We start from the raw sequence: 25498 nt of genomic DNA on the forward strand, positions 1-25498 counted from the left end.
TTTGTTTTGTGGTAGTTTGACACATAAAGCTTGCAGCTGCTCTTAAAGGACCCTGTAAATTAGCTGTATTAAAGATACAAAACATGCAGGGGTTCTTTTTCATGACGGTGGGAAGGTTTCTTAACTGCATATAATTCAGGGCTAAACCCCTACTACCATAATTAAAAAGATGGGTGAAATAAGAGCATGTTTTACGTACAACAGGATGGCTAACACTGAGAAGATGGGATGAGATGGGATCAGAATTGGCCGTGGAAGAGTTATAGGCTCAGTTCTTCCAGCAATTATCTTGACACATGAGCCATAGCTGTGTGCACTTTTTGAGCCTAAGAGACAGAGTCCTCTGCCTGCTGTCACTGCAGATGTGTGTGTTGTGTTGTGTCAGCTCATGTGCATGAGTGTCGTCAGTGTGAGAGTCTTTGGGAAGAACTTGTTGGTGCTAAAAGCAATCTTACAGCCCTTGGGTCACTCCAGCTTTACAGTGAAGTTACACAGGAGCTGTGTCACTGCGAGGTATATAAGCAGATACAGTCTGTGCAGTGTACTGGATATGAGAGGCTGAAACAGAGCCCAGCAAGTAGCACTTGGAAAAGAAATTGTTTCTGTGCCAAATTTTGACTAAAACTGGGAAATGTTGTTTCTCTGTATACTTCTATTATACTCACTCCTGATCACTGGTGAGGCCTTGCCATATTATCCAGAAAGAAATGGTGAGGAGTGGTCCCTGTTATCAAGCTTTCACAGTCTACATGGCAATGACAAACAGCAGGGAACTACAGTTTTGTGATCACCATGAGGGTACACGATTTATCCAAAGTAACACACCAGATCTATATCAGAACCTGAAGAACGAGCCTCAACGCTGATTATGTACCTGAGCTGCGTGCCTGATCTTCTGAACTTGAGAATAGTACCCTTTTTGTTAGAGGAGTGAATTTGGAGTTTGGGTTTTGCTGGGTCATCCAGCTGATAAACGTAAGTCTACATCAAAAGACAGGCACTGTGGATCTGCCATGTGGAAGAAGCCATGTCAGTTTGCAGATTTTCTTCCAGAAGAGAAACTTCAGGTTTCTATGAGGTGCCAGGGGTGCCCCTGTGTATTGGCAGGGCCTTCCCAAGCGACCCACCGGCCATCCAGCAGCCTGACCCAGGGAAGACTGGCCTTGCAGAGGGGAGGTGTCTTACAGGAGTGAAGGAGGGAGGTTGGCCACACCTCACCCCAAACTGGATTCAGTTTGGCATGGAAGAAAATGGATCTTGACGTCCTTTGGGAGGGGGGTGGTGAAGGAGAGCACTGTCTGGAGGCAATCTGGCAATATGGAGGCAGTTCAAGTGCAGAGTTTTTTTGTGGGATGGTTTGCTCGTCCTCTCCTCTCAGATGACCTTTGTTTTTATCTTTTTGGGGTGGGGGTTACTGTTTTTATCTGAGGAGAAAAAGAAGACCCCAGAAGATGAGCCAGGCAGGATCTTTCTATTGGAATGCATATTTATTTATTTATTTATTTATTGAAATCAGAAAATGCATCTTTCTACACTAAGTTTTCTATGAGGAAAACTGACCCTGATTTAAGCCAGTTCTGTCCAAACTGTGCTTCAAAGGCCATCATACTCCATAGACGAGATTACAATAGTCCTGGGGAAGTGACGCAAGAACCAGAGGAGGGGAAGCAACCTGGAGGTAAGTTTCCAGAGGAGAAAAGGCAAACCCAGAGTGTGGTTGATTGTTTCCACCTCAAGAATTTCCTACTGTAACCAGTCTTTGCACTTAGATCTGAACCTGACTAAAACATACAGTGAGAAGAACTTCCTATACTTCAAAAAGGAAAAGAGACACAGGCTCCTCAAAACTTACCAAGGACTTGACTATTGCTGATCTGTTTTTTTCCTGCAGGTGTTGAGATTTCATCACACTGGAGGGCAGTGAGGCTCAGCTTCAAGCAGATAAGGTGTTTTGTGTTGGTGGAAAGACAGGCGAGCATGCAAATAAGTGGAAAGTGGGCTTAAGGTAAGTGTTCTTCTTTGAGTAATTCCATATCAATGTGAAAGTTTTGATACATATTATGGATTTTGAGTGGAAATGAAGAATGTGGAAAATGCACTAATACATTGTGCATTGCTTTTAGAAACTCCCTCCAGCCCCAGCATTAAAGCCTAAGGAGGATTGAAGGCCTTATGCTGTATTTCTTCAGAATGTTTAAAAATGTTAAAGACCCACAGTAGATCTAAATAAATAAATAAACAAAGTATGAGAATTATTTTTTCCTATCCTGCTTCTGTTTTCCTGGAGAAGGTATTTTGTCATTTCAGTTACTTTATGAGTAGGACCTATAATGTAGATAAATATTTACTGCTCTGCTCTTTTATTGGAAGCCAGAGAACTTGAGGGGTTTAGTTCCTCAGGCTCCCAGCAACCTCTCACTTTAAAGGGTGTGAAACATTTTGTCTGTCATCAGGAGTTCATAAAGGAGTTTGTTAACTTCTAGTAAGAGATTTTTGTCAACCTGACATGTTTAATTTGGCTCCATCGTGTAAATTATGCTAACCATACAGTGTTCAATTGGATAATGCCTACCTGATGTCTGTTTCATGAGTAGAACTTCCAAGTACTGAGCAAAGCCAAAGTGGTCTTATAAAGGAAGTTACATTTGCAAGGGAATGATGAAAAATGACAGTTCCCTCTTGAGATCTCAGCAAAACTTCTCTGCTGGTAACACAAACGGCATGAACCAAGAGGATATGGAAGGAATATACATATCTGGGCAGAACCCCAAGGGACTGACATTGTATATATGCTGCATAAGGAAAATAGTGGGATCTAGGGATATGGTATCTTCCACACAGAGGTCTAAGTGTAGACTGAATAAAATCTGTTTCAGGGACTGGCAGCCAGGCCCTGCTGGCCTAGAAGGCACTGGAGATCTGGAACTGGAAGAAACTGGGTTAAACTGTAAATAGGGCCAGATCCTCTAACTCATCAGAGCTCCAATGAATGTGTCAAGTGACCTATTTATTGACCTTATTGTTAAGGAAGCTGAGGAGAGCTTGTGACTTAGTCTGACCATGATGTGCATATCAGGTGAAAGTCAATGATGTGAGATCCACATGTTTGATTTGGACCCTGAAAATAACTACTACTTTGTTTTCCACAGAGATCAGAGAGGATCCTGCCTTCCTGTCCCCAAAAGACCTGAAAATCAGTTTTTAAAGCTCAAGCAATCCCTGAAAGCATCATTTCAGTTGTATGGTGGGATACAGAAATTGCAAATGCTAGCAGCTTTTTCTGTCTAGGTGAAGTTAGTGATGCTTCTCTGTTTCTCAATGATACAACTGCAGAAGGGATGAGCAATATGCAGGCTTAGCCTCATCTGAAAGTGACACAACCAGAAGTTTTTCCTTTGTCTGCAGTGGCCTTTTATCTGTACATTTGTACTATATGGCAAATGATATACAAATTAAATGATTCATACAAATGAATACATAGTTAAAAGTTTAGATGGTCTTTGGTACGTTAATAGTTTAACTGACAATGTAAATTGTGAGCCAGATATTCAACTGGAATGTCAACACTTGAACCATTTGCAAATCTGAAAATATTTGATGAAAGTACTTGTAACTAGCTTTGAATGATTTATAGGTTCAGTACTTTCACAGTCTGTCCACAATGATTCACTTAGAGATAAAGGTGAAATTCATCAAAAATATTTCTAGCTGCAAATTATTCTTTCAGTAACTCTTAATGAGGTCAGCCACTGTTTAGTACTTTTATTTAATAAATGAAAAAATGTAGGAGCCCTCCGGTGGTCAAAATAAACCTCTCCAGCTAACTCATGTTCCCCTTAATGCTAAGCAATTTAGCTGACAAATGCTTTATTCCGGTTAGTATATTAGTTGCAAGCTATTTTAAAGATTTTTTATTAACACTTCTGTCATCCTGTAACTATGGCTGAGACAACTATTTTTCTTTTAGGACTACAGCTAAGACAACTGAAAATTTCCACATTAAAATCAAGAAAAGCTATCAACATTAAAAGCAAATAAATTAAGCAAAAGGCATAGGTAGGAAAGAGAAGCTCCTGAGTTCCCAGTGTTATGTGCACATTTTACCTGAGCACAAATATAGACTGAAACAATCAGTGCAAGCTCCTGGTGGCTCTCCATGGGTACGTATCTCCCAGTGTAGCGAGGTCCTCTTCTGTTCTTGGAGACCTCATGTGTTTCATGATGCAGAAAACTACAGGTAATATTACTTTGGCATTTATTTGATGCCACAGCAAAAGACTGTTTGTGGGGCAATGTGTCTGTGAACTGGGCCTCTGGTTGAGCTTTTTCTCTGGGAATAAGGACAGTTTTTTGGTAAGTACTTAAGAACACATTTTCACACTTTCTTCTCTATTACTGAGGTGTTTTATAAGCTGTAAAGAGAGAAGAACAAGAACTCTTGGCTGTAAAAAGAGACTTAGTAAAAATTAGTTTTATACTCACATTAACAAAATGTAGTTACAGCCAGCTTGGTTTCTGAATTCAGAGCTCCTCTAGTGAAGGTTTATGGTAAAACCATAGTAGGGTTAGTACTTGTATTCTCACTGAATTACTTAGTATAAACCATTATTTTGCTTAACATTTGTGGGAAGATGAGAAAGGGAAAGATCATAGCTCGTTGTCATTGCTCTCCTGCTCATGCATGACCGTTAGTAAAGGTTGATCCCCCAAGTCATACAGTCTCTTCTGGTTCTCACTGGCACTGCATGGGCATATGCACCCTCAGTTTTGAAGTTCTTCTTGCTTCCTGCCTTTGAAGATGGCTTTTCTGTTTGATGACCACCCTCTGGTTTGGGTGTTCCTGGAGTCCCAAAAGACCTAAAGTGGGCTTGCACCCTGGCTTTCGTCTCACTGCCAACAAAACATTTCAGAATGAAGAGACTGTGGGTTTATAGATCATTCTCAGTGTAGCTGCTCACAAACTAGTTCATGGCCAGAGCACTCAGCACCTTGTGTCATTGAATCTTAAGTCTGTGTGTCCTTATATGCAGTGCAGGGCGTCTGCACTAAGAAGGATACATTACTAATGTGCACTATGTGTCTGACTTTACCATACTGAAATTACTGTCAAAGATCTTATTCTTTACAGTAGGGTGGGACTGGATCTAACATAGCCTTGAGTATCTCTTCATTACCAGGAGATATTTGCAAGATGCAGTATACTTCAGAAGGTAAATTACTTTTCATTGCTCCTTTGTTTGCTGGAATAAAATCACCAAGTACCCTCAGGAAAGCTTTATCTACCCCTGAAATGTATTGCAAAAAGCAATTGGGAATAAAATTATCTGAAGCTTCTTTGGTTGAAGACTGCTGCTTGCTCTGTTGGTTACCAGATAAGTAGGAAGCAGACGCAGACAAACTCTTCAAAGTGATACATGCTGCCTACTTTTCTTTCCCTAAGAGAGCAGGAGGGAGGTACTTAACCAGGATTGTTACATCCAGCACTTCTCAAGGTGATAAGGTAGCTATCTTAAAGCCCTCCATGAAAAAACATATTTTCCTTTCAGCAAAAATCTTATCTTCGTGTTGAGTAGATCAGCTTTCTGGGGATGTTCAACTTCTCATCTTGCAAGGAGGGGGAGGCTCAAATAACTAAACTATAACAGCTAATGAAAATGAACTGCATAAGGTTATTAAACAGAGAAATTGATGGTATCGCTAATACAGCACTCTGAAACCCAACCTAATATTCTTGCCTAATGCAAGCAGCAGGTTGGTGTGGTTTGTTCTAATAAAGTGCTGCTCTTCTTGCTAAATGAACACCTTGCCTTATTGGTGTCTGGCATTATAGAAGGCAGAATGCCTCTGCATGTCTAAGACAAATTTTGCCCAAAGTATTGCTGTTTTCCCAAACCAGATAGCAGTCTATGCTGCCACAGTGCTAACCAGCTGCTCTTTCCTTGGACAAAATCAGGAGACTGAATGGTGGATAAAGGACACTGATGCTAAAGAAGAAAAAAAAGTCAGAATCTGGAAGCACATGGATAAGAACAGGTTCTCCTTATCCCTGTCACTACCCTATGCCTGTCCTGCATACTGGACATGCGCCACACACATCTGGAGCTGCTCTGATGACGGTACATGTAGGCTTTCAGCTGGGGACTGCAGACCTCAGAGCTGCACCAAGCTAGCTGTTAAACTGTGCTCTTCAAGGAATGACAGAGCCATTTTTTAATTAATTGCTTAGTGTTTTCATTTTGTTTTGCTGAAGTTTTGTAATGAGTATGACCACAGAAAGAACATTTAGCTATTTAACAGAAGAATAAGTTGTTGTAGGGATGGGGACAGATATAAGAGCATAACATCTTCCTCAGGGTAATATCATGTATTTTTTAATGTGAACCTGTTCAAATTACTCTGTTCCAACTGACTGCTTAGTAGGGACTGTCTAGATAGGAAATGTGATCCTGTTTGTCACAGAGTCTGTCAATGTGTGAATGGAACTGCTAAATTGATTTACAGTGTATTAGCACAGCTACTCCTGGACAAGCGAGGCTAGAGTTACAGAACAATTAGTGTGAAGACATCAAGGGTATTTTATTTATGAAAAGTCTGCTCATGTTCTGTAATTGGGCCAATCCAACCACAGTTATTTATGAGCTGCAGTTAGCAAAAAATATTCTCAAGAAGTTAATTACAGTAAGCAGTGACCAAGGAAATCCTGATCCATAAATGTTTTGCAGCTAAAACAGTATTCACAGATATTTTCACTTAAGAATTTTTTAGATCCTTCCTACTTCTTCCATAGGACATGGTCAGAAAGCATGTGCAGAGGAAATGGCACTCTTCAGACCAGTTGCAGAAGCTGAACATGTGCATAGTCTTAGCACATCAAAATTTGGAAAGTAGAATGAATAGGCTTGAAGTCCCACTCAGGGTGATTTAAGTCAGCCTATGCTCCTTTGCTTTGCTGTGGAGCAGGGAGGTGTATGTGTACAGTGGTGAGGCATATTACTTCCAGCAAACATGCTGCTTGTGTTATCTCAGTCTTTACAGATAAATCTTTACACCTGCCTGATTCTTTGGCAAGTTTTATCTGAATGAAAATCAAGCAGTCAACTGTGACCTGAACAGCAGGTTTTCTATGGTGCCCCAGCAGCAGACCAAGATGCAGATTTTCATTTTGTTCCCCTGAGACTCCTTAAGAGTTCTAAAATTCAAAAAAAAAGCATTGTCACTTCCTTGCATTTTTACCTGATCAAAGTGGCTCGATTATACAGCTTATTTTGCAGATGATGGCGTTTGCTGCTGTTAATGCATATATTATTATTATTATTATTAATAATAATAATAATAATAATAATATAGATTATTCGGAGTCACCAAGTAAGCCTGCGTATCTTTCCTCAATGGATTGTATTTTGAAGAGGTAAAGACACTTTCTCTCACTATCAGTTTCTTTAAAGGCAAAAGGATTCTGTGTGGGAGCCAAGATCCTCAACTGTAATATTTTTGTTGGCTTTGGCAGCAGCACCACAAAACATACAGTGAAAGCAGATGAAAATAAAGAAACCCAATGGAAGCAAGGAAGCAATGGAAGCAAGTGATATTACCTGCAGGTCTTGTGTTTTGGTTTAGAGGGTGTCATTGTCGCATGCTTGGCTTAGGTTTGAACCTGAATTTTGTTGTTAGCTTGGGGCCCAGCTATCTAGCACCTCCCCACAGCCAGGTTGTTGTGTCCCATAGTTTGGATTTTACGGTTCTGCAGGATGGAGAGGCTAAGCCTAACCTTTCTGAGCAGCTCAGCCCCTGTCATTATGGATGAAGCAACAGTGAAGTCACAAAAAATTATCCTAAGTGATGGAAATCAGCAAGAGCTTCTTCTGAAATCAGCTTTCCACCACGCTGGAGGAAACATCCCCCACTGCAAACTCAGGCAGATTGCGTTGAAGTGGCTTGCACATCCCCGTTGCACATCTCCGTTGGCCTTTGCACCTGCTAGAGACAGAAGCACTCATGGAGCCATGCGGGCAACACGCAGTTGGTCCTTGTTCTTGGGCAGGCACTGAGCAGAGTGCAGGAGATTTGCTGGGACATGAGGCAAATTTGCACTGTGGTCATCACCTTTGTTAGAGTAACTCTCTCTAACATGCAAAAAATTGGAAGAGAAAGCAACCAGATGATTTTTTGTTGTTGCAGTTTCTTTTCTCTTTCACAGATCATCAACAACAACAACAATAAGCCTCTTAAGAGGTCTTTTAAGTGTTATATTTTTTATTTATTTAAAGATTCCATTGATCTCTAACATTTATTTTCTCTTCTAACATTTATTTTCGTGTATTTCTTCAGATATATTTTCTTGGATTAAAATGGAAAACCAAGACAATTATGGTAAAATAAGGAGTTGGTGACTTATACTGCTAATCTTGTTAATATTCAGAATCTGATAAAAATCTCTTGGCCCTTCTTTAGTCTCATTTATAGTAACACTTTCTGACAGGTTTGCATGAAATTTAATCCAAGCTGAAGAACTGAGACCCTGGTTTTACTGGGCAATTGTCTAAGACTCGGGATGGTACAGGTAAGCTGAGGATTGTTTCCTTAAAGCCTTCTTAACTTTTATATATTGTGTTTACATTCTCATTAAAGTGCACCAGCCTGTATATATAATAGTAACTGCTATGATTCCCTCGATAAACTGGTTTATCTTTCTAGTCCCTTTTCTTATCTGATCTCAGCTCATGCATGTGTTGTTTTTTTTGTTTTGTTTTTTGTTTTTCCCTCTGATCTCTCACTTTGTCTTCATTACACATCTCAGGGCTTGCTGGTCTCAAATAGCACTTGCTTTTGAAGGTCTGATTGCTTGATTTTGGGACCTAAAAGCTCTTGGCTGCTTTATAATTCAATGATTGTTTCTTTCTCCAATATTACATGAATTTGTGTACGCTCTTTCTCTGGCTTTAACTATAGTGATGTGTTTATACAGATAAGACAGTATTTCATAAACACTACAATGGGAAAAATTGGATGAAACTTATGAAATACTGTATGTGGATGTATGTGTCTGTGCATATCTTCACAATTTCCAAGTCTATCAAAAATGTCTAAAAGTTACTGGGTAGAAGTTTTATTTTTCTGTCAAAGAAAGTAAAACACATGAATGCCTACTGATGTGAATGCTCATATAACCATGTTATTACTATTGTCGAAAATCCTGAAAAAAAAGTAAAGACCTAGTATAAAGAACATCTGGAAACTTTACTAAGCTGTCAGGCATGTCAATTACTTTCAACAGCTTCTTGTCCTAGCATTTTTTGCGTGGGCAATTTCCCATAGAAATATGAATGAGAAGTGTTTATACATAGTGATAGTGGGCAGGATTTGTCTGATGCAGAGGAGGGTAGTGATTTGATAATTCAGGTTGGGCGTCACTTCCGACATCAAGTAAATGTGGGAAAACAATGTCAGTCGTGTTCAGAGATGGATAAATAGAGGCCAGGTACTGGTGGTGCTTGGAAGACAAGAAGCAATGACAGCAGAGAGAAAAAACAGTCAAGAGTGGTAAAGTCACTTTGAAATTGATGACACAAACCTTGAACTTGATACAGAAATATAAGATGAGACAACAGGATAAATAGATGATCTTAGTCACTGAAGGGCTCATATCCAAACTTTCTTGCCCTGGCCTTGCTGATGTGTAAGGCAATGTAAGTTGGTGCAACTTCAGAGTCAAGAGACTTGAAACAAAATAGCTTACCTCTCCTGTCCTTCTTCACTTTCTGAGAGCCTCTTACATGTAAATCATGCCAATATACTCTCTCATGAGCACAAACAGGGCAGATGCAATGTTGATTTAAGAAAGCTTCCCTGGGTCTAGAAACATCTAACATACTTTAAAGAGATCTATTTGTTCCTTACTCATTCCTTTAACTAGTCCAAAGTGTCCAACAATTTTCCTCTTTAATTCTCAACCATGCATTTACATCTCTGCTGAGCAACTTAATATAATTTTTATACTGAAAATATTTCCACAACTGTCAAGCTGCATACACCATTTCTGAATATACTGGAACTGCTGAGCAAATGGGAGCAGAATTCAGACTCTTAGGCAAATATGTAAAGCTTAATTTTTGTCCTGATCTAATGACGGTTACTGTGAATCTGATTATACTAACATTGAATTGCAGGAATAGAAGCTCTGAAAATACATGTTAACATTGCAGGTCCATGGTCACTGTCTGCTACTGTGTTCCAGTTCTTTATGCTGAGACTGACAATGCAATTGTAAGACTATGTGGATATAGTTTTCGTTGTGATTAAACAAACTCTTGCTGGATCTTTTTGACATTCAGCTGTTGCTGAAGATGTTAAAGCAAAAGTAAATGTACTAATCATTGGTAACAAAGCAGCCTAATCCATGCTGACCTACAATTTGTTTAGGATCTTTTGGAGCAACAGAGAGATTAAAGTATATAAAAAAGAAGAGGTAAACAGTGGGTCAGAGATTAGAAGTGAAAAAGGAAAAGGCTGGCTTTCCCCAGACCACACACTGATAGTGGACCTTTGGTCAGTGATTGTTAGAAAATGTTTCATGTTTCATTTTCCCCTAGAACCTTAGAAACAGAAGGTTTGATTGGCACTTGTCATGGCTGATAGAGAGACGAAGATGCTTTGGTAAAAAGGAGAGGGAGGCAGCCGTGTCAAAAGCAAAAGTAGTCAAAGGATGATTCCTCCTTTCTGTGTTTTTGTCTCTTTCTAAATTATTCAAATCTGGGTGGCATCTGAGGATAACTGGCATTTTGACACAGCTTAAAGGATTGTCTCACTAACTCTATTGAACTAAGGCTGCCATCCTTTTAAAAAAAAATTATAAAGAGGCAGATCTTCTATAATCTGATATGTATACAAACTAAAGGCAGCTTGATGCAGACATCTTAAATATGTTGGAAGGGGGGGAGGCAATTTTATTCATTTGGTGACTGATTGTCTTCAGCATCCATCTGCAAGAATGCTACTTATTGGTTTAAAAAATCCTTTATCTGATGTTCTTTAGAATATCCATAGTTGCTTGCAATGCATCTGGTGGTTACAAATCCAAGTCAGACCAGCTGGATTAGAATCAACAAATGTAGGGAATTTTCTTGGTCGAAAGAACGTACCTCCCCAATGGGGAATCTCCTCTATTGATGGTCCTCCTGATTATGGATTTTTCTTTTAGGGGCAATTTTCTTTCTTTCTTTCTTTTCAGAAAGGGACCGTGTCCCCCCTTAGTGCTTTGTCTGAACCGTGCTGGCTGGTGTAAATGGGCTCCCCAGGGTTAGGAGCTCCTCTGTCATTCTAAGCTGCCATTTTACGCTTTGGTGTCCTCTTCACTTATCCATAACCAAAGCCAAATCCTGCTCACTTTATTCACAGCAATCATCCCACTGAAATAAATAATTGCATAAATTTAGCAGGATTATATGTCCAGTGGCATTCTGTGCTTAACATATTAAAATAACTCAGTAAAGTCCATGCTTCCCACACCGTTACAACCATCATAACTAACTGTAGTTAACAAGAAAAATATCATCTTGGTCCCTGTATTGATGAATTTTCTTTGAACTCCTAGCAAGGCAACTGTGGGCCTTCATTGTCTGCCTCAGTTTTTTAATTCCTAATGAAGAAAGTCTTCACTTTTCTGAAAGGGCCAGCTGCATTAGGCAGAGTCCTTACACGTGGGGTGTCTAGGTGGTTTCAGAGGTCCTTCATCTCCACACAGCAAAGGTTGTCAAGATAAAGGTTTCCTAATGGACAGATTAAAGCAACTTTGTCAAATAAAAGTATTTGTTTAGCCAGAGCTTTTAATGATAAAAGCCTGAACACTAAACAGATTTGGCCGATTTTTTAATGTTTTTCTGAGGAAGCCAAATTAGCCCAGAAGATGACTCTTCCAGAACTTTATGAAAAGGGCATGCATATTCATTATTCCAATAACACAGACCAAGGTATTTTTGCAAGGTTACTGAGTAAACAACTGAAATGAGAGTACTCCCAACACTGAGAACTGGAGGTAAGCACGATTTTACTTGAGAACAGAACTAGGAAGAACTGATGCTTTGAACTGTGAAATTGTGTCTTAACTGTTCATCTGGGAAGGGACAAAAGAGATGCACACCTACTCTATATATATATATATTTTTTCTGATTTGGCATGATTCTTACTATTCATGCATTTAATTATGATTTATCTTTTATTTTCTAGTGTTGGAAGAACCAGTTGAAGGTTCACTTGAAGAAAAAGATAGCTTTTGCACAGGAGGTGGAACTTCTGAACTCTGCAGAAGGCTTACATGAGATTCTTCCTGTAGGCTAAGGTAGACTTCCCAGCCTTGATCACAGAAATCCCTAGGAATTGGAGCAGCAACAGGAAGAAAAGGAGGAAGAATCACAAATTTTTCATTTTTATTTGAAATACAAAAAGATCAGAGCTGCCTTGGCAAGGTACAGAAAATATGGCCATCTCCAGTTTCTGAAATTGTGAGTTTTTATGTCTAAGTTTGTATTAAATGCATTCTAGAGATCAAATGTGAGGAGGGTAGCTGCACCATTTTTTTTCTGCAACCTACACTAGAAACAAACTCCTGCCCTCACCATTTTCTATTATGTTGCCATACTTCAGGCTTGACTATGATATGAATAACTCTTTAGTCAGCAGGAATACACTTCTGAAGATTATGTTCTCTGTAAAGTGATATCTTTCACCATAGTAGAAGAAAGGCAGGGGGTCTATTTTCAAAACTATATATTACATTCAAATTCTGAGCAAGCTTTCCTTTTACACAAATGAACCAATTTGTGTGTATGAAATAATTGGATTGTCATGTGCAATTGCCCAGAAGAAATCCTAAATCTGCACCTATGACATACATGAAAGTAACATTTTTTTTGCGTGTGCAGTGTAAACTGCTCTGCTATATAATCCTGACCCAGAAAGTTTTGAAATGTGCTGCTTCATCTGGTTAGAACAAAAACCATCCTTGGTGGTGTCACCGTGTGATTAGCAATCAAGGCTTATGTCATGTAATACAAAAGTCTTTGCAATCTCCAATGTTAGGTCCCAAATTTAAATTAGACATCAACAAATAAAGCAAAATGCTGAACCACCAGAATATCTTAAACCAGAATTATTTGTCCAGATTGCTGAAATCACTGGCCTTAAAGTGACGACTGTATGATCTGTATTTTCCTCAAACTGTGAAATTAGGTTCCTTTTATGGACCCATCACGGTAGTATTGAGCCATTAGATACATCATACCACACTTGTCAGCCAGCCTTCCCTGTTCATCGGGACTGTAAAGCATATTAAGCAGACAATAATAGTACCCTTCAGGATGATTAGGTTGTCACGTTTCCCAGCCGAATACAGTACGTTGCTCCTACATCCTTCAGGCATCAGAGGGCTTCTTCAAAACCCAAGTCCCCTATGTACCACTTGCAGAGGGTGGTGCCAGGGACATTTCTTCTTCCTCTGCTTTAGAGTTTTCTTCCCTATGTGTGGTACCTATGAAAGTCAGCACAGATGCCAGGTCTTCAGCCAGCCACGTTCCATCCCTGTGGTGCCAGTTCCTGGAAAGAGGCTGAAATGTGCTGGCAGGCTGCAGAGTCACAATGCACAGTGAAAAGAGAGTTGTTCAAACAATGTCTAATGGACTTAATCCCCACTTCCTGCCCTTTCAGGATAACAACCCAGTTTCAAAGGCAATGCAAACTAATACACAACTCCTAGGAAGAGTTTGACAAAGTTAAAACATCCATCAGACTGGAACTGGTGGCAAATAAAAGTCTCTCAAGAGGCTAGAAAGGTGAAAGACACATTTCTTTTGTGAGTGTTTCAATCTACCCAGCGACCTGCAGCCTGGCCATGGCCAGCCGTGAAAAATGCAGCCTGCCCAGAGCAGTCCCTGGCCGCCTGGCCTCAGCAGTCTGATTTCCTTGCTGCCTGTGCCAAGGCCTGGGTGGCTCGGGAGCTGTTTTGGTGCCATGCAGGGAAAATAGCAACTGGGGCTTGTAGGATGTTAAAGTTAGCTTAAGAGAGGCCAAACTCATATCTGGCTGTGTTTTCTTTTTAAGCTCATTAGGTGTTTTAATGGCCAATTTCAGTTGTATTGGCCTTACGTTTACCTCTTCCTGTAGCTGCTCCCTTTACTTGGTTGTATCTACAGAGAACAAAGAACAACCCCTAACCCCACAGAGACGTACTCCCTCTGCTTTTTAGGAAACTCCCTCCCAGGGATGATGCGTTATTACTGTCTTTAGGCCTCCTGCTGTGTCAGAATTGCCATGGCTGTGGTGCAAAGTCATGATTGGTGTTGATGGCTCAACTTCATACCTTCCAGATCTGTTCTAGGTGAGTGTTGATCGTCTGGCCACTCTTTTTCCTGCATCAGGCCTTGTCTGTCCTCTTTCAGGTGACATTAAGCCAGTAGAGGGTCATTAGTACGGCACAACTCCTTGCTTTACGTTTCTGGCTCCCTTGACAGAAGTGCAGCTGCATGTTGATGCCTGGTTTGGATCGCATTTGCAGGTCTGGGGATCTGCTACAGCATGTTCTGCTGTTAACGATCATAGCGTTGTCATGTAAGTCTTTCGAGGTGTCAGCTTCAAAACTACCGCAGGGACACGTGTATGTGCAAATGAGCCATGGGGTTTCTTGCCCCATTGTCTGTCGTGTGTGATCTGCTGGCACTCCTCGTCTGGGCTGGGGCATCCTCCTCCTCTGAATCACTGCTGACAGCTCCTAACAGCACAAACAGTGGCCCTGCCACCACTTTTCCCATCCATGCCTGCTGTCGGCAAGATTCACTCTGAAAACGTCAACAAAGCAAATTATATGCTATCGTACAATCATGCTACAATCATTTCTGCAGAAAATGTGCCTTTAATAAGTGCATTGTAAGAAGTTCCCTTCTCTTTTGTGCCTAGCATAATGAACCTTCAGACAGCATTTTAAAGAAAGCATAGCAGTCACTAAGCTCCTATTTCTGTGTTTATTTATCCAGCAATTTACATTAAGCGACAAGCATAATTAGCTTTTCTGGGTAAACACTAAGCAAACTGGTAGTATTTTAGAAACATAATAGGGCACCCTGCAGTGGTTATCTTTTTCTAATACTTTATTCAGAAAAGATATTCCCAGATGCCACATATTCACCCTGTTTGGCATGGCCCAATGGTTGCTGTCTCAGGGCTGAGCCTTGTCTGCAAGCTGGCAGCTGCCCTCAGGAGTTATTGCAAAGCATGGACTTTACGTAGCGTAGGATTTAAAGGTGTGCTGCTGGGTAGCTTGGCCAAATTAACACTTTCTAACAGTCTCATCAAATCAAGCAATTAGGCCTCGAGTCAGTGATATACTTCCCTCCATTGGCCACAGAGGGAGCCTGATGCACCCTAATTTAGGCTAGCTACTAATGCTGCCTTATAAGAAGTGTCTTCCTTCTGCAGGCCACAAAAAAAAAGCTCTTCCAAAGCCCTCTGGGCTAGCCTCCTAGGAGCTGTTAGCCCTGCTCTGGCAGAGATGCCAGTTAGAGCCATGTACCCTCCCTGGTAGAAAAACAGCATGAACTCCAGGGCTTTGCAAACTTGTAACAAGATTGCAGCAGTTGCTTTCACCAGATGAATAGCAAAGGGAAGGAGAAACTGTATTTATGCATCAGGCCTTTCCTCTTTCACACCTCCATAGTGAACATTTGGATGTTGCTTATTTTTGGAACAAACAAAATGCAGCAAACACCATCTGCTTCTGACAAAATGAGCAATACTCACTAAAACAGAAACAACAATGTGCATTAAAATATCTCAGAAGGAACAACAGGCCACATAAAAATATAATAAAAGTGAGGTTTTGTTTAATGCCAAAAATGCAGATAGAAAGAAATGTTGAAGTGTTAAATCTAAAATAGAGCTGTACCTAACTGGATCTTAGAATAAACCAAAAAATGACTTTGATTTTTTTTTCCCGTGTAAAGTCGGAGTTAGAAATTTACTAAGTGCTTATTAATCTTTCTCCATCACAAGGCATCTGGGACACCACACAGAAGTTACAACAGCAGTTTGAGCACATCTTCACTTCTGCGCTGTCATGAGTCTGTTTTTCCCTTACACAGAACTGTAAGCAGTTCAACCTGAGCAGCAAATTCCAAGTTGTCTTCTCAGATATTTTCATTTGCTCAGCTTTGTCTTTCTGGAAATGATGCATAGCAGTGAATGTCCAGTCCCTAGTGAAGTGTTCCATAAATGAAGACCTTTGGATTAGCTTTCTGGTTTCATGCTGGAAGTGATGGGTGCTTCAGGATGCTTCTCAGAGTATGTCTGATGTAATCATCACTCAGTGTCATAAAGAGAGACTCTTCAGTGCTTGTATACTGAAAAAAGCATCACTCTACGTTGTGTGGCATGGCTTTTCTCTGGCCCCTTCTCAAGTGGAGTAAAAAGATGGGATTGTACTGCTTTTTCATGACGTTGGCATTCATATCACATCAAGGATAAGTTAACACTGCCCATTTCCAAGGGCTTCCTCTGTGAAAATATGTCTTCACCTGGGCAGTCACCCACACAACAGGCCTTTAAAGTGTACTCAGACTATTCTAGGTCTCTGTACATGTTGGGCCACCCAAACAACAAGCTACTCACACAGGTTCTTTTTCTGAAAGATGTTGGCAAATTTGTAATGATGTCTACAAATGTTCTACATCACCCAAATGGAGAAAAGGGTATGGGCCTCATGTTGAAAACAAGAGGAAGCCCAGGCCATGGAGTCTAGGATCTTGGGGAAGGAGACAACCACAGCAGGAACATGTTCATGGGAGATGGTAGAATGTCTGGTGCAACATGGGTAGAGGTGACCTGGCCATGTTCTGGCATTTTAGACAATTTGGGCAGCTCCAGGTGGAAAAAATATTGAGGGGGGCTGAAAAGTACAATAAGGGAGAGGTGTCATCCTGGTGGCACTGCCTTCCATACCAGCTGAGTACTGGCAGGGCACTTAGAGTGGAGCCTGGGTCTTTTCAGTGTGCATGGTCAGGAAATCAGGCCTTAAGAATATCTCCAGTGAATTTGTTTCTAACTAAAAGTAACGTAACAAATCTAGGCCTCATTCATATTCTGTTACTTATTCATGTGAAGTTGTAGTAGAGCTGTTGGCCATGGTATTGAGCTGGAAGTTCATGTTCAGCTGACTATTCATGATGACCCAAGGATCTTTGTATTAGGAAGACTTTACATCTGGTCACTTCAAAGCATGTATTACTTTCCTGTGTTCAGCTAGCTAAACTATCCAGATTACTCTGGATCTGCAACAAAGCTGCTTAATCATTTATCATCCTCCTGAGCAACTGGCCCTCTTTGGTCTTCATTAGTGACAAGTTTTTCTTCTGCATCAAAGATGTTAAATAGAGGTGGGCCAAGATACAGCTTAATAAATGTTCTTCATTTGTAATTACATTTTTAGACCTGTCAGCCAGTTTTAAAGCCACTGAATAGGTGCCATGATACTTTTGTGTCATTCTGGTTTCTTAATCAAAATTTCATATGATACGGAGTGAAATATGTGGTTGAAGTCCTAAGTCTATTACCTATATCAACCAAACCAGTAATCTTATCCAAAAAAGAAATCAAGTTAGTTTGACAAGATCTATTTTCATAAACCTGTGTTGACTGGCATTAATTATATTTCCCTCCTTCCATTCTTTATTAATCAAATCCCTTATCAGCTGCTGCACTGTTTTGCCTAGATTTGATGTCAAGCTGACAGGTCTATAATTACCTGGGTCGTGCCATTTACCCTTTTTAAACAGTGGCACAATATTATCTTTCCTCGTAGCTCTGGTGCTTCCTCAATGTTTGGTTAGTGAGGAGCCAAAGAACTGCTCCGATTTCTGTCAAAACTCTTTGAAACAATTTTCTGGGTTGGCTGATGTCTAACTTTTGTGTCTGCTTTTTAATTCCCCTGTAAGCTATTATTGTAGTGAAAGGCACTTCATGATCATCCTATGATTTCATTACATCAGTGAGTTCAGTGTAGTGGTTTGTTTTTCTTCTTTTAATTACACCAAAGGTATATATATTGAGCACTTCTGATTTTTCTTTATTGCTATTATTGGCGTTTATATCCTCTCTTCTAAGTGTCAGTACAGTAATGCCATCTTTAGGATTTCTTTTGTTTCTGTTATAATTTAAAATTTTCATTGTGGTGATTTAACTCAAAGTATTTAGTGAGCTTTAGGGAAGAAGACTTCCAAAACTACTCACTGTTTGATTAAAGACCTCAGCCCCATTCAAGTGAGCACATCATTTCCCAGGTCCTTTGCAGCACACCTAGATGTTGCCACCACGCCACCATTGTGTGACTCACCCAAAAAAGCCTGGTCAGTCAGGTCTTCAGAGGCTTAGCATATGCTGACTTTGTGCATTCTTTCCTGGGGGAAAATGTGGTAGTGCTGTTGGGGAAATGGGCTATACTGCTCACTAACTGACTCAAGGACCAAATAGGTCTTTCCCTGGAAACCCTGTAGGATACGCTTTAGAAATGTGTTGATGATCCCTTCAGAAAAGAAGAAAAAAAAAAAGAGTAAAGAAGAGAGGGGTGAGTATACAATAAAGGGGACGGAGGAAATTCTCAAATATTAAAGAGCGGGCAAAAAATTATTTTCTTGTCTCAGTGGTATGGATGGACAATATGGGAAAGCACTGCATAAATCTCTGCTCACGTTCCTCCCATTTTGTTGAGGAATGCTTTGTTGTTGCTTTGTTTAAACATTAAAGATGTCTTTTTGGGAAGGAGAAGAGAAGGAAGACAATTGTTTTGTGTGGAGTTCAATTGTTTTTTAGACACGCTCCTGCTTTAGATTACCATTTCATGGTACACTGCACATAAGAAAGCAACCTGTGTCCTTTAAGGGAAAGTGTGTGGGGGTGGGCAGGGTGCTGGCATCGGGAAAGGGGAGGGAACCGGCAAGTGCTCAGTATGTAATCAGATAAAGCGAGCTGTTTGGTATTAGTGTGTTAGCATTGTCCGAGCCCCTAGCATCTTCAATGGGCCAAAGCGCTCTCTTCATTTGTCACCCCAGCGCACCTTTTGTGTGAATAATTTCCCATTGGTATTACCCAGAGCTTGGAGTCGATAGCTGACTAGCCTCTTTGCTTGTACTATTATTTCCAGCAAGCTTCATACATCTGCAATAAATCCAGGAGGATTTGCAAGTGGGCTGAGGAAGTATGAGTGACAGAATGAGCTGATAAGGGCTGAGTCCCACAGAAACAAAAGGCTTCCCATTTTGTCCTGAGAAGACAGGCGCTGCCTTCGAATTGATTTGATTTGATCAAGTTTTTGCCAGCTGACCCCAGAAGTTCATGGAAGTGAAGAATTAAGCCCCCAAACGCTCTCATGCTCTCTAGTAATCCTTCACGTCAGTGCCAGAGATGAGAATATCTGTTATGAGTTGGATTGTCTGTTTGTTTTCATAAAGTAGGATCACCAATGTACTGGGAGGCTTTTTCTGCCAATACTTTGTTGATGCAAAGAACCTGCAAAGTGTCCAATGATCCACAGCTCTTTGAATAGAGGATTTTGGAAGAAAACTTCATTGCAAAGCCAGATAAAAAGCTTTGATACTACAGAATTTTAATACACTCTGAAAAGTTAAGACCTAATGAGGTAAAGCATAATAACTGTCTGTAAATCCTAATTCTTATGCTTATGCCTAACCAGGAAAGCATGAGACAGAAGCAGCATAAACTGGAAGGTCTGCTTGACCTTATATAGAACCAGGTGACGTTAAAAAACAGTGGAAAATCTTTAGGAGGATGTAAAAGGTGCAAGACTACTTCTGCTTTGTTAAAAGTGAAGATGAACTTGACTTTCTGACTTACACAACGTATGGCAGGAAAGCATGACTGTATTGGGCTTCTGGGCCAGCCAAGCAAAAGCAAGTGTCAGAAAGATACACCTTTCTGAAAAGAGTGGGGATTTGAGAGAAATGGATTTTTTAAGAACAGACATCATTAGTTGAGCACATTAGGGGTGTATATAGGCCTTCATTTTCTCATTCAGATATATTCCACTTTACTGAGAAGCTTCTCTTACCTGTGTACTCTTTATCTAATTGGTTGCATTTACTCATTTCTGCTCAGGGAGGTTGAATTCAGTGGTACATGGCATAATTTTTTTGTCTTGGCCATTGCTGTTACAGGGAGAGCTCTAGGGACTGCAGACTGGCTGTCCCTTGCTGTTACAATGGCAGTCCCACCCTTATTTGCAAAGAATAGGTAACATTTGCATAACCTAGGGAGAGGTATCCAAAATATAAGGATATCTACGTTTATGTGTATGTGTACAAGAGAAAAAAGTGGGAGAAGTGAAGAGAAAGTAGTTTCAGACCAAAGTCTGAATCTTGAATTTATAAGGTATATTTCTTTTTAAGTGGGAATAAAGTGAGTTATTTACAATGTCTCTTGGATGCCACGCCTGCAAGTTACAGGAGTGTCTGTTGGGGCCGCCTGTAAAAGGAGGTGCCCTTTGGACCCCTTTACCCTAGAAAAAAGGTCTCCTATTTCATATGAAACAGCGTTGCTTTGTACATCAACTTGCTTTTACTTCTGCAGCATGGAGGTACAGACTTAACAGACTCTTGAATTTATTCTATACTTTTATCTAGCAGTGATGATGTGTTAAATCTACTGCACTGCTTACAGGTCATGGCAAACATTGAAAACCTGTGAAAATGTTGAAAAACCCTATTTAGAAAACATTTCTGTTTGAATGAATTGTCGTGATATTGCATGGTGGTGTTTCAGAATTATAGCTGAGAACTTGAAGGTTTGCATTCTCAGCACTGATGTTAGATTGACCAAGTCCAAACATAAGGTAAAGCAAAGCCAGAGAGTACATATTTCTTCTTCAGCTCCTTTTAAGTGGTAAAGTTTTAGCATTTAATTGAGCCCCTGATTATTCTTTTCCTTGTAGTTTTCTTTCAATCTGTTCTCATAAACATGTATGATTGTCCAGTCAACAGCATTACTTAATTTCCTGAAGATCCTAATCCAGCTTTCCTGAAAAGAAAAGCATCATAGACACAGTTGCCAATTATTCCATTATCTCTATTGACAGCCTGGTGTAGTTTGATGTCCTTCAAAGCTCTGACACAGATATCTATTGGGAGAACATTGTCTCCAGTTAAAGCGTGATGCTGAAGACCAGTGATTTTCTGAGTCTGCTAACCACTGTGTTTGCCGGCTTTGGAAATGTTATTTAATCTCTCAATTTCCCTATCTGTAAAAGGGGAATAATGTGTTGCTCAGGAAAGGTTAAGAGGGTTAATCCATTGATGTTCATAAAATGTTACAAGATCTTCTTTATGTTTATGGCACTCTCACAGTGCCATAAAGCTGGCCAGTTCATCACATGGAATGTTTCAGTACAAACATGCTCAGTACAAATCTGTTCTGAGTTTGGCAGCTAATTTTTCTTCAGCTCTGTGCAAGCTGAATAGTGATGGCAAGAGGGCCTGAGCATGACTTTGGATGTAGTCACTTCTGTCACCAGGACTAGGCTCTCTGATAAAGATGGGAAGTGGAAAACAGAGCCTGATGGGTGGCAAGGCACAAGAGCGTACCTGGCTGTGAAGTACTGAGTGACAGCGGGACAGATATGGCAGACCCACATTTGGGTCTGCGGAGCCCAAAGCAGCCTTTTAGGGGTATCTATTATGAGATACAAAGCACATGGGGCCCAGTTTCCCCTAACCTCAGTCTCCATGACTCCTACTGGGGGCACTGCAAGCAAGCTTATATTGAAAGCTATGGAGCTGTTTTTAAACGGTTCTTTACGGAGGAGAATAATTAATTAAACAGGTGGTTCCATGAGCGGCGCTACTAATGATGGCTGCTTTCCAGGGTCTCTCTCTCGTGTGGATTTCGGGGCTGTAACAAAGGTTGAGCTCATGCTGGGGCCTTTCCCTCAATGAGGGAATTAATAGGGCCTCCCTCCCTCCCTCTTCTCTGCTGCCTATTTTCATGAAACTTGTAGGTACTTAATTCCTGTCAAACCTCTATGCCTCTGTCGCACTCAGTCAAAATTGATCGGTGATTTTGAAACTTCCTGGGGATGGGAGGGGGACAAACAAAGAGACAGAAACAGATGTATGAGTAGACTGGCTGGAGAAAGCCCATTCCCTAAAGTCAAAATTATTGCCCAAAATTGGAATGGCAAATGGCACTCTTTATTTGTCCCTTTGGCCACACAGGACACCAGAGGGAAATATAGTAAGTAAGAGGAGATCTATGCTACTGGTGAGACTGATCATATGGTTTCGGTGCCTATGTTTTAAAAAGATTTCACTCTTTGAAGGGGAAAACAAGAATTATCAAAATTTCTTTAAGGATTTTAGAAAAAGTCTGACAGAAATACTGATAGAGCTCCACTTAATTCATTTCTTTTGAGTATGAACTTCACTAGAGAGTGTAAGTAATTTTACAAGGAGCAAAGACCGGATACTAAAGAGTACTGTAACATTGCAAAGACTGCTGTTGTTGAGACTAAACACAAGTTCAAGTGACACGTAAGCCAAACGTTGATTTCAGAAATATGCACCATACATCTATATGGGATTCTCCGTGTTCTGACAGGTTCAAATCAACACAGGACATTCTTCCAGAAAACTCTGCTCTTGCTAGGTACAGCTAATTGGATTAATTATACAGGGATATGTGACATCCTTTGGACTTCTTTATGAGCAGATGATGTAGGAGCCTAATCTAGCCTTAAAAGTTGATTAAATAAGAACTAAAGCTTGCCTGGCTGTAAAGGAGAGCAATTTGTCCTCTGTCCTCTTCCCACCCCCAAAATTGTTACAGAGCTATTTTGTTAGCAACTCAGTTGGAAGTGAGGTGGCAATGTTATGAAATACTTAGGGAGAAGAAATGTCAAGATTTTATTCAGAGCAAACATGACACATTTTCTTTTATGGTTTGATATTTTCCAGAATCACCAGATGGCGCCAATGCAGATAATCCTATAAGTGATATTTCACAGAGGATTGGAACATCTATGTCTTCCAAACTGATCTCAGTGAGCAAACAAAAGAGGGCAACTTCTGCAAATTTCTTGTAGGGAGCATAGTTGTTAGATCCTGGGGCAGTGCTCAGTACTAAGTGTGGTGCAACACTTTTCCAGAAGCTAGGCTACCAGTGCAGTTGGTCTTTTTGACTTAAATCCTTCATGGATGCTGCCAATAAAAGAGATATGTGTAAAACTAATTTTGTCAGAAATTAGTTTTATCATTCCTTTAAGTATCACAGTTTAGTTTGGAATTCAGAAGTACATCATGCAATAGCAACAGATCTCGGAGCATCTGTTGATTTGTACTCAAAATAGAAACCTCTGTTGCTGTTTTGCCATGGAAAACCAAGATATTTTTGTTGTTGTTGTTGTTGTTATTGTACAGATTTGGTTCATCTGGAGCATACAGGACAAGAAGCAATGGCATCTAGGCTTCTTTGTTTGTCCTTTTGTACTGTTTAGGACACAGCTATAAACAAACAATAAGCCTTCCCCCCCAAGAGGAACCTTTATTCCACATGCCCCAAAACACAACCTGAAGACAAATGTACTCTTTTAAAAAGAAGTGGGAGATTTATGTTGCGAGCTTGTTTAGATACCAGTCAGAATACCACATCATTTCTACAACACTGCAAAACACTCCTTTCCTCTTTACAGTAAAGTAATGTTACTGATAATAATGATGATAATTCATAAGTTTTTCCAGGCCCCTTTTGCAGACTATTACCTGTTTCCCAGTTCTCAGTCTAAATGAGAAGGAAATTAGAAGACCTGAATCCCAATGGTTGTTACCCATCAGGTCCTGAATTGGCCACTTCATTCCCTTGAAGTGAAAATAGAGTCTCTACCAACTGAAGATGGGAAGGATGATGAAATGATAGAAACAGCAATCCAAGAATACAGAGAAAGAAATTAGAAAGGAACAAATAAATGTTAAGAGGAGTTTTAATGAAGAAATGCTGTACTCAATACTATCGAGAGACATTACCGTTTCTTTCATGTTTGAACTCATTTTGTGTTTGTATCATGATCTGACATTTCCCTCCAATTTTCTCATCCCACTGGCAGCAAGCCAAAAAAAAAAATAGAAATAATTGAGAGGCAGAAATCACGTCCTACTTCATCTCCATAAGAAGGGAGAAATAGGAGAAGGTGAGCCATTTCCATGATAAAGGTAAATGATTTAGAAAAAATATGTTGGTATACCTCTCTGATCTTACTAGAACAAAACAAGAGGGATTCAGTTTCTTTTGATACTTCTGGTCTTGGGAGTACATACGGAGAATGCTGCTCTGCAGAACTCAAGTCTAAAGAGGTCCTTTTCTGGGACATTTAAAACAAACAACAACAAGCCCTTGCCACGCTCCTAGACTACTGCCTCACCAGGATGGAGCTCTTATGCATTATACATGTTAAACATCTCCTATTCAGAGCTAACTTTGACTTTGTGCCCTGGGCCAGGTGAAAAGACTTTTCCAAACAAGAAAGAGTAAGGAAAAAAACAAAAAAAGAAAAACAACAACAACAACAACAAAACAAAATACAAGAAGCAAACCATAAACTGACATTTCTTTAAGAAGAGGTTTCTGTGGCCAGCATTGTTGTGACCTAAAAAAAATAGTTTTCTTTACCATCATTTACAAAAATGCTTAAGGAAAAGTGGGGAAAAGAGTTCTTTTATGGACTATTTTATCCTTTTTTTGTCCTCTCTTGCAGTCGACTTTTTGGCAAAATACTGCATCTTCAGCCAGGAGAAGTTGGCAAAGTACAAAAGGGCTTTTGAAGCGGTAAGTGTAAATTCAGACTTCTTTTCTTTTCTTTCTTCCTTTTTTTTCCTCTCCCTCTCCCCTCTCCTCCTGTGTCTGTAGACAGTTAAGCAGAAATAATAAGCACCATTGCTTGCAGTACACGTCCCATGAATTACGCTGACATCAAATGTAACTTTAGAATGGAGGCACGCTTTATTCTTTTTGACGAACTGTTCCCCTATCCATTCTTTATTTACATGTCGTGAGCCTAAGCGCTGCACAGCCAGTCAGAACACATACACAAGAGGGGGGAGAAAAAAGGAGGCCATTAAACAAATTAAAAGGGATGGGGATGACTAATACAGTACTCTTGGAATCTGCAATTTGATTAGTCTGAGTTTAATACACAAAAGCAGCGCCGAAGCAGGAGGGGAGTCGAAGTGCTCTTTAATAACCTTCTACAATTAAATTATGGTGATGAATTTAACTATTCTGTGCTTCTAAAGGGGTCTTATTATCTGATTGACTCTGAAAGAAAGTCAGTATTTAACCAGGGTTCTTGAGTCCAGCTATTGGAAGACATACAGTAGTTTTATGCATTAACAACTATTTTTTTTGTTGTTGCGTGCCTCTTCCCATTTGAATTCATCTGTGATTTGAGAAAGATGGCTCTTA

General features: G+C 40.1%; 1 protein-coding gene across 26 annotated transcripts in view; it reads left to right on the top strand.

Moving 5' to 3' along the window:
• LOC308179187 (uncharacterized protein) overlaps nt 1-25498 on the top strand; it is a 198516-nt gene that overhangs the window by 94940 nt on the left and 78078 nt on the right. For 18 of the 26 annotated variants that reach the window (XR_013940210.1, XR_013940211.1, XR_013940212.1 and 15 more), the window contains 4 exons: nt 1892-8560; nt 12224-12498; nt 22999-23084; nt 24792-24862. Coding sequence is in view for 1 of the 26 variants with exons in the window: in XM_080558990.1 (XP_080415116.1) it covers nt 23064-23084; nt 24792-24862 (92 nt within the window). In the remaining 25 variants the exon portion in view is untranslated. The remainder of the gene's footprint in view (nt 1-1891; nt 8561-12223; nt 12499-22998; nt 23085-24791; nt 24863-25498) is intronic. The other 8 variants (XR_013940226.1, XR_013940224.1, XR_013940225.1 and 5 more) reach the window with 8 other exon arrangements.

Source organism: Anser brachyrhynchus (genome assembly GCF_964034855.1).
Source record: "Anser brachyrhynchus genome assembly, chromosome: 1".
Classification (NCBI taxonomy): domain Eukaryota; kingdom Metazoa; phylum Chordata; class Aves; order Anseriformes; family Anatidae; genus Anser; species Anser brachyrhynchus.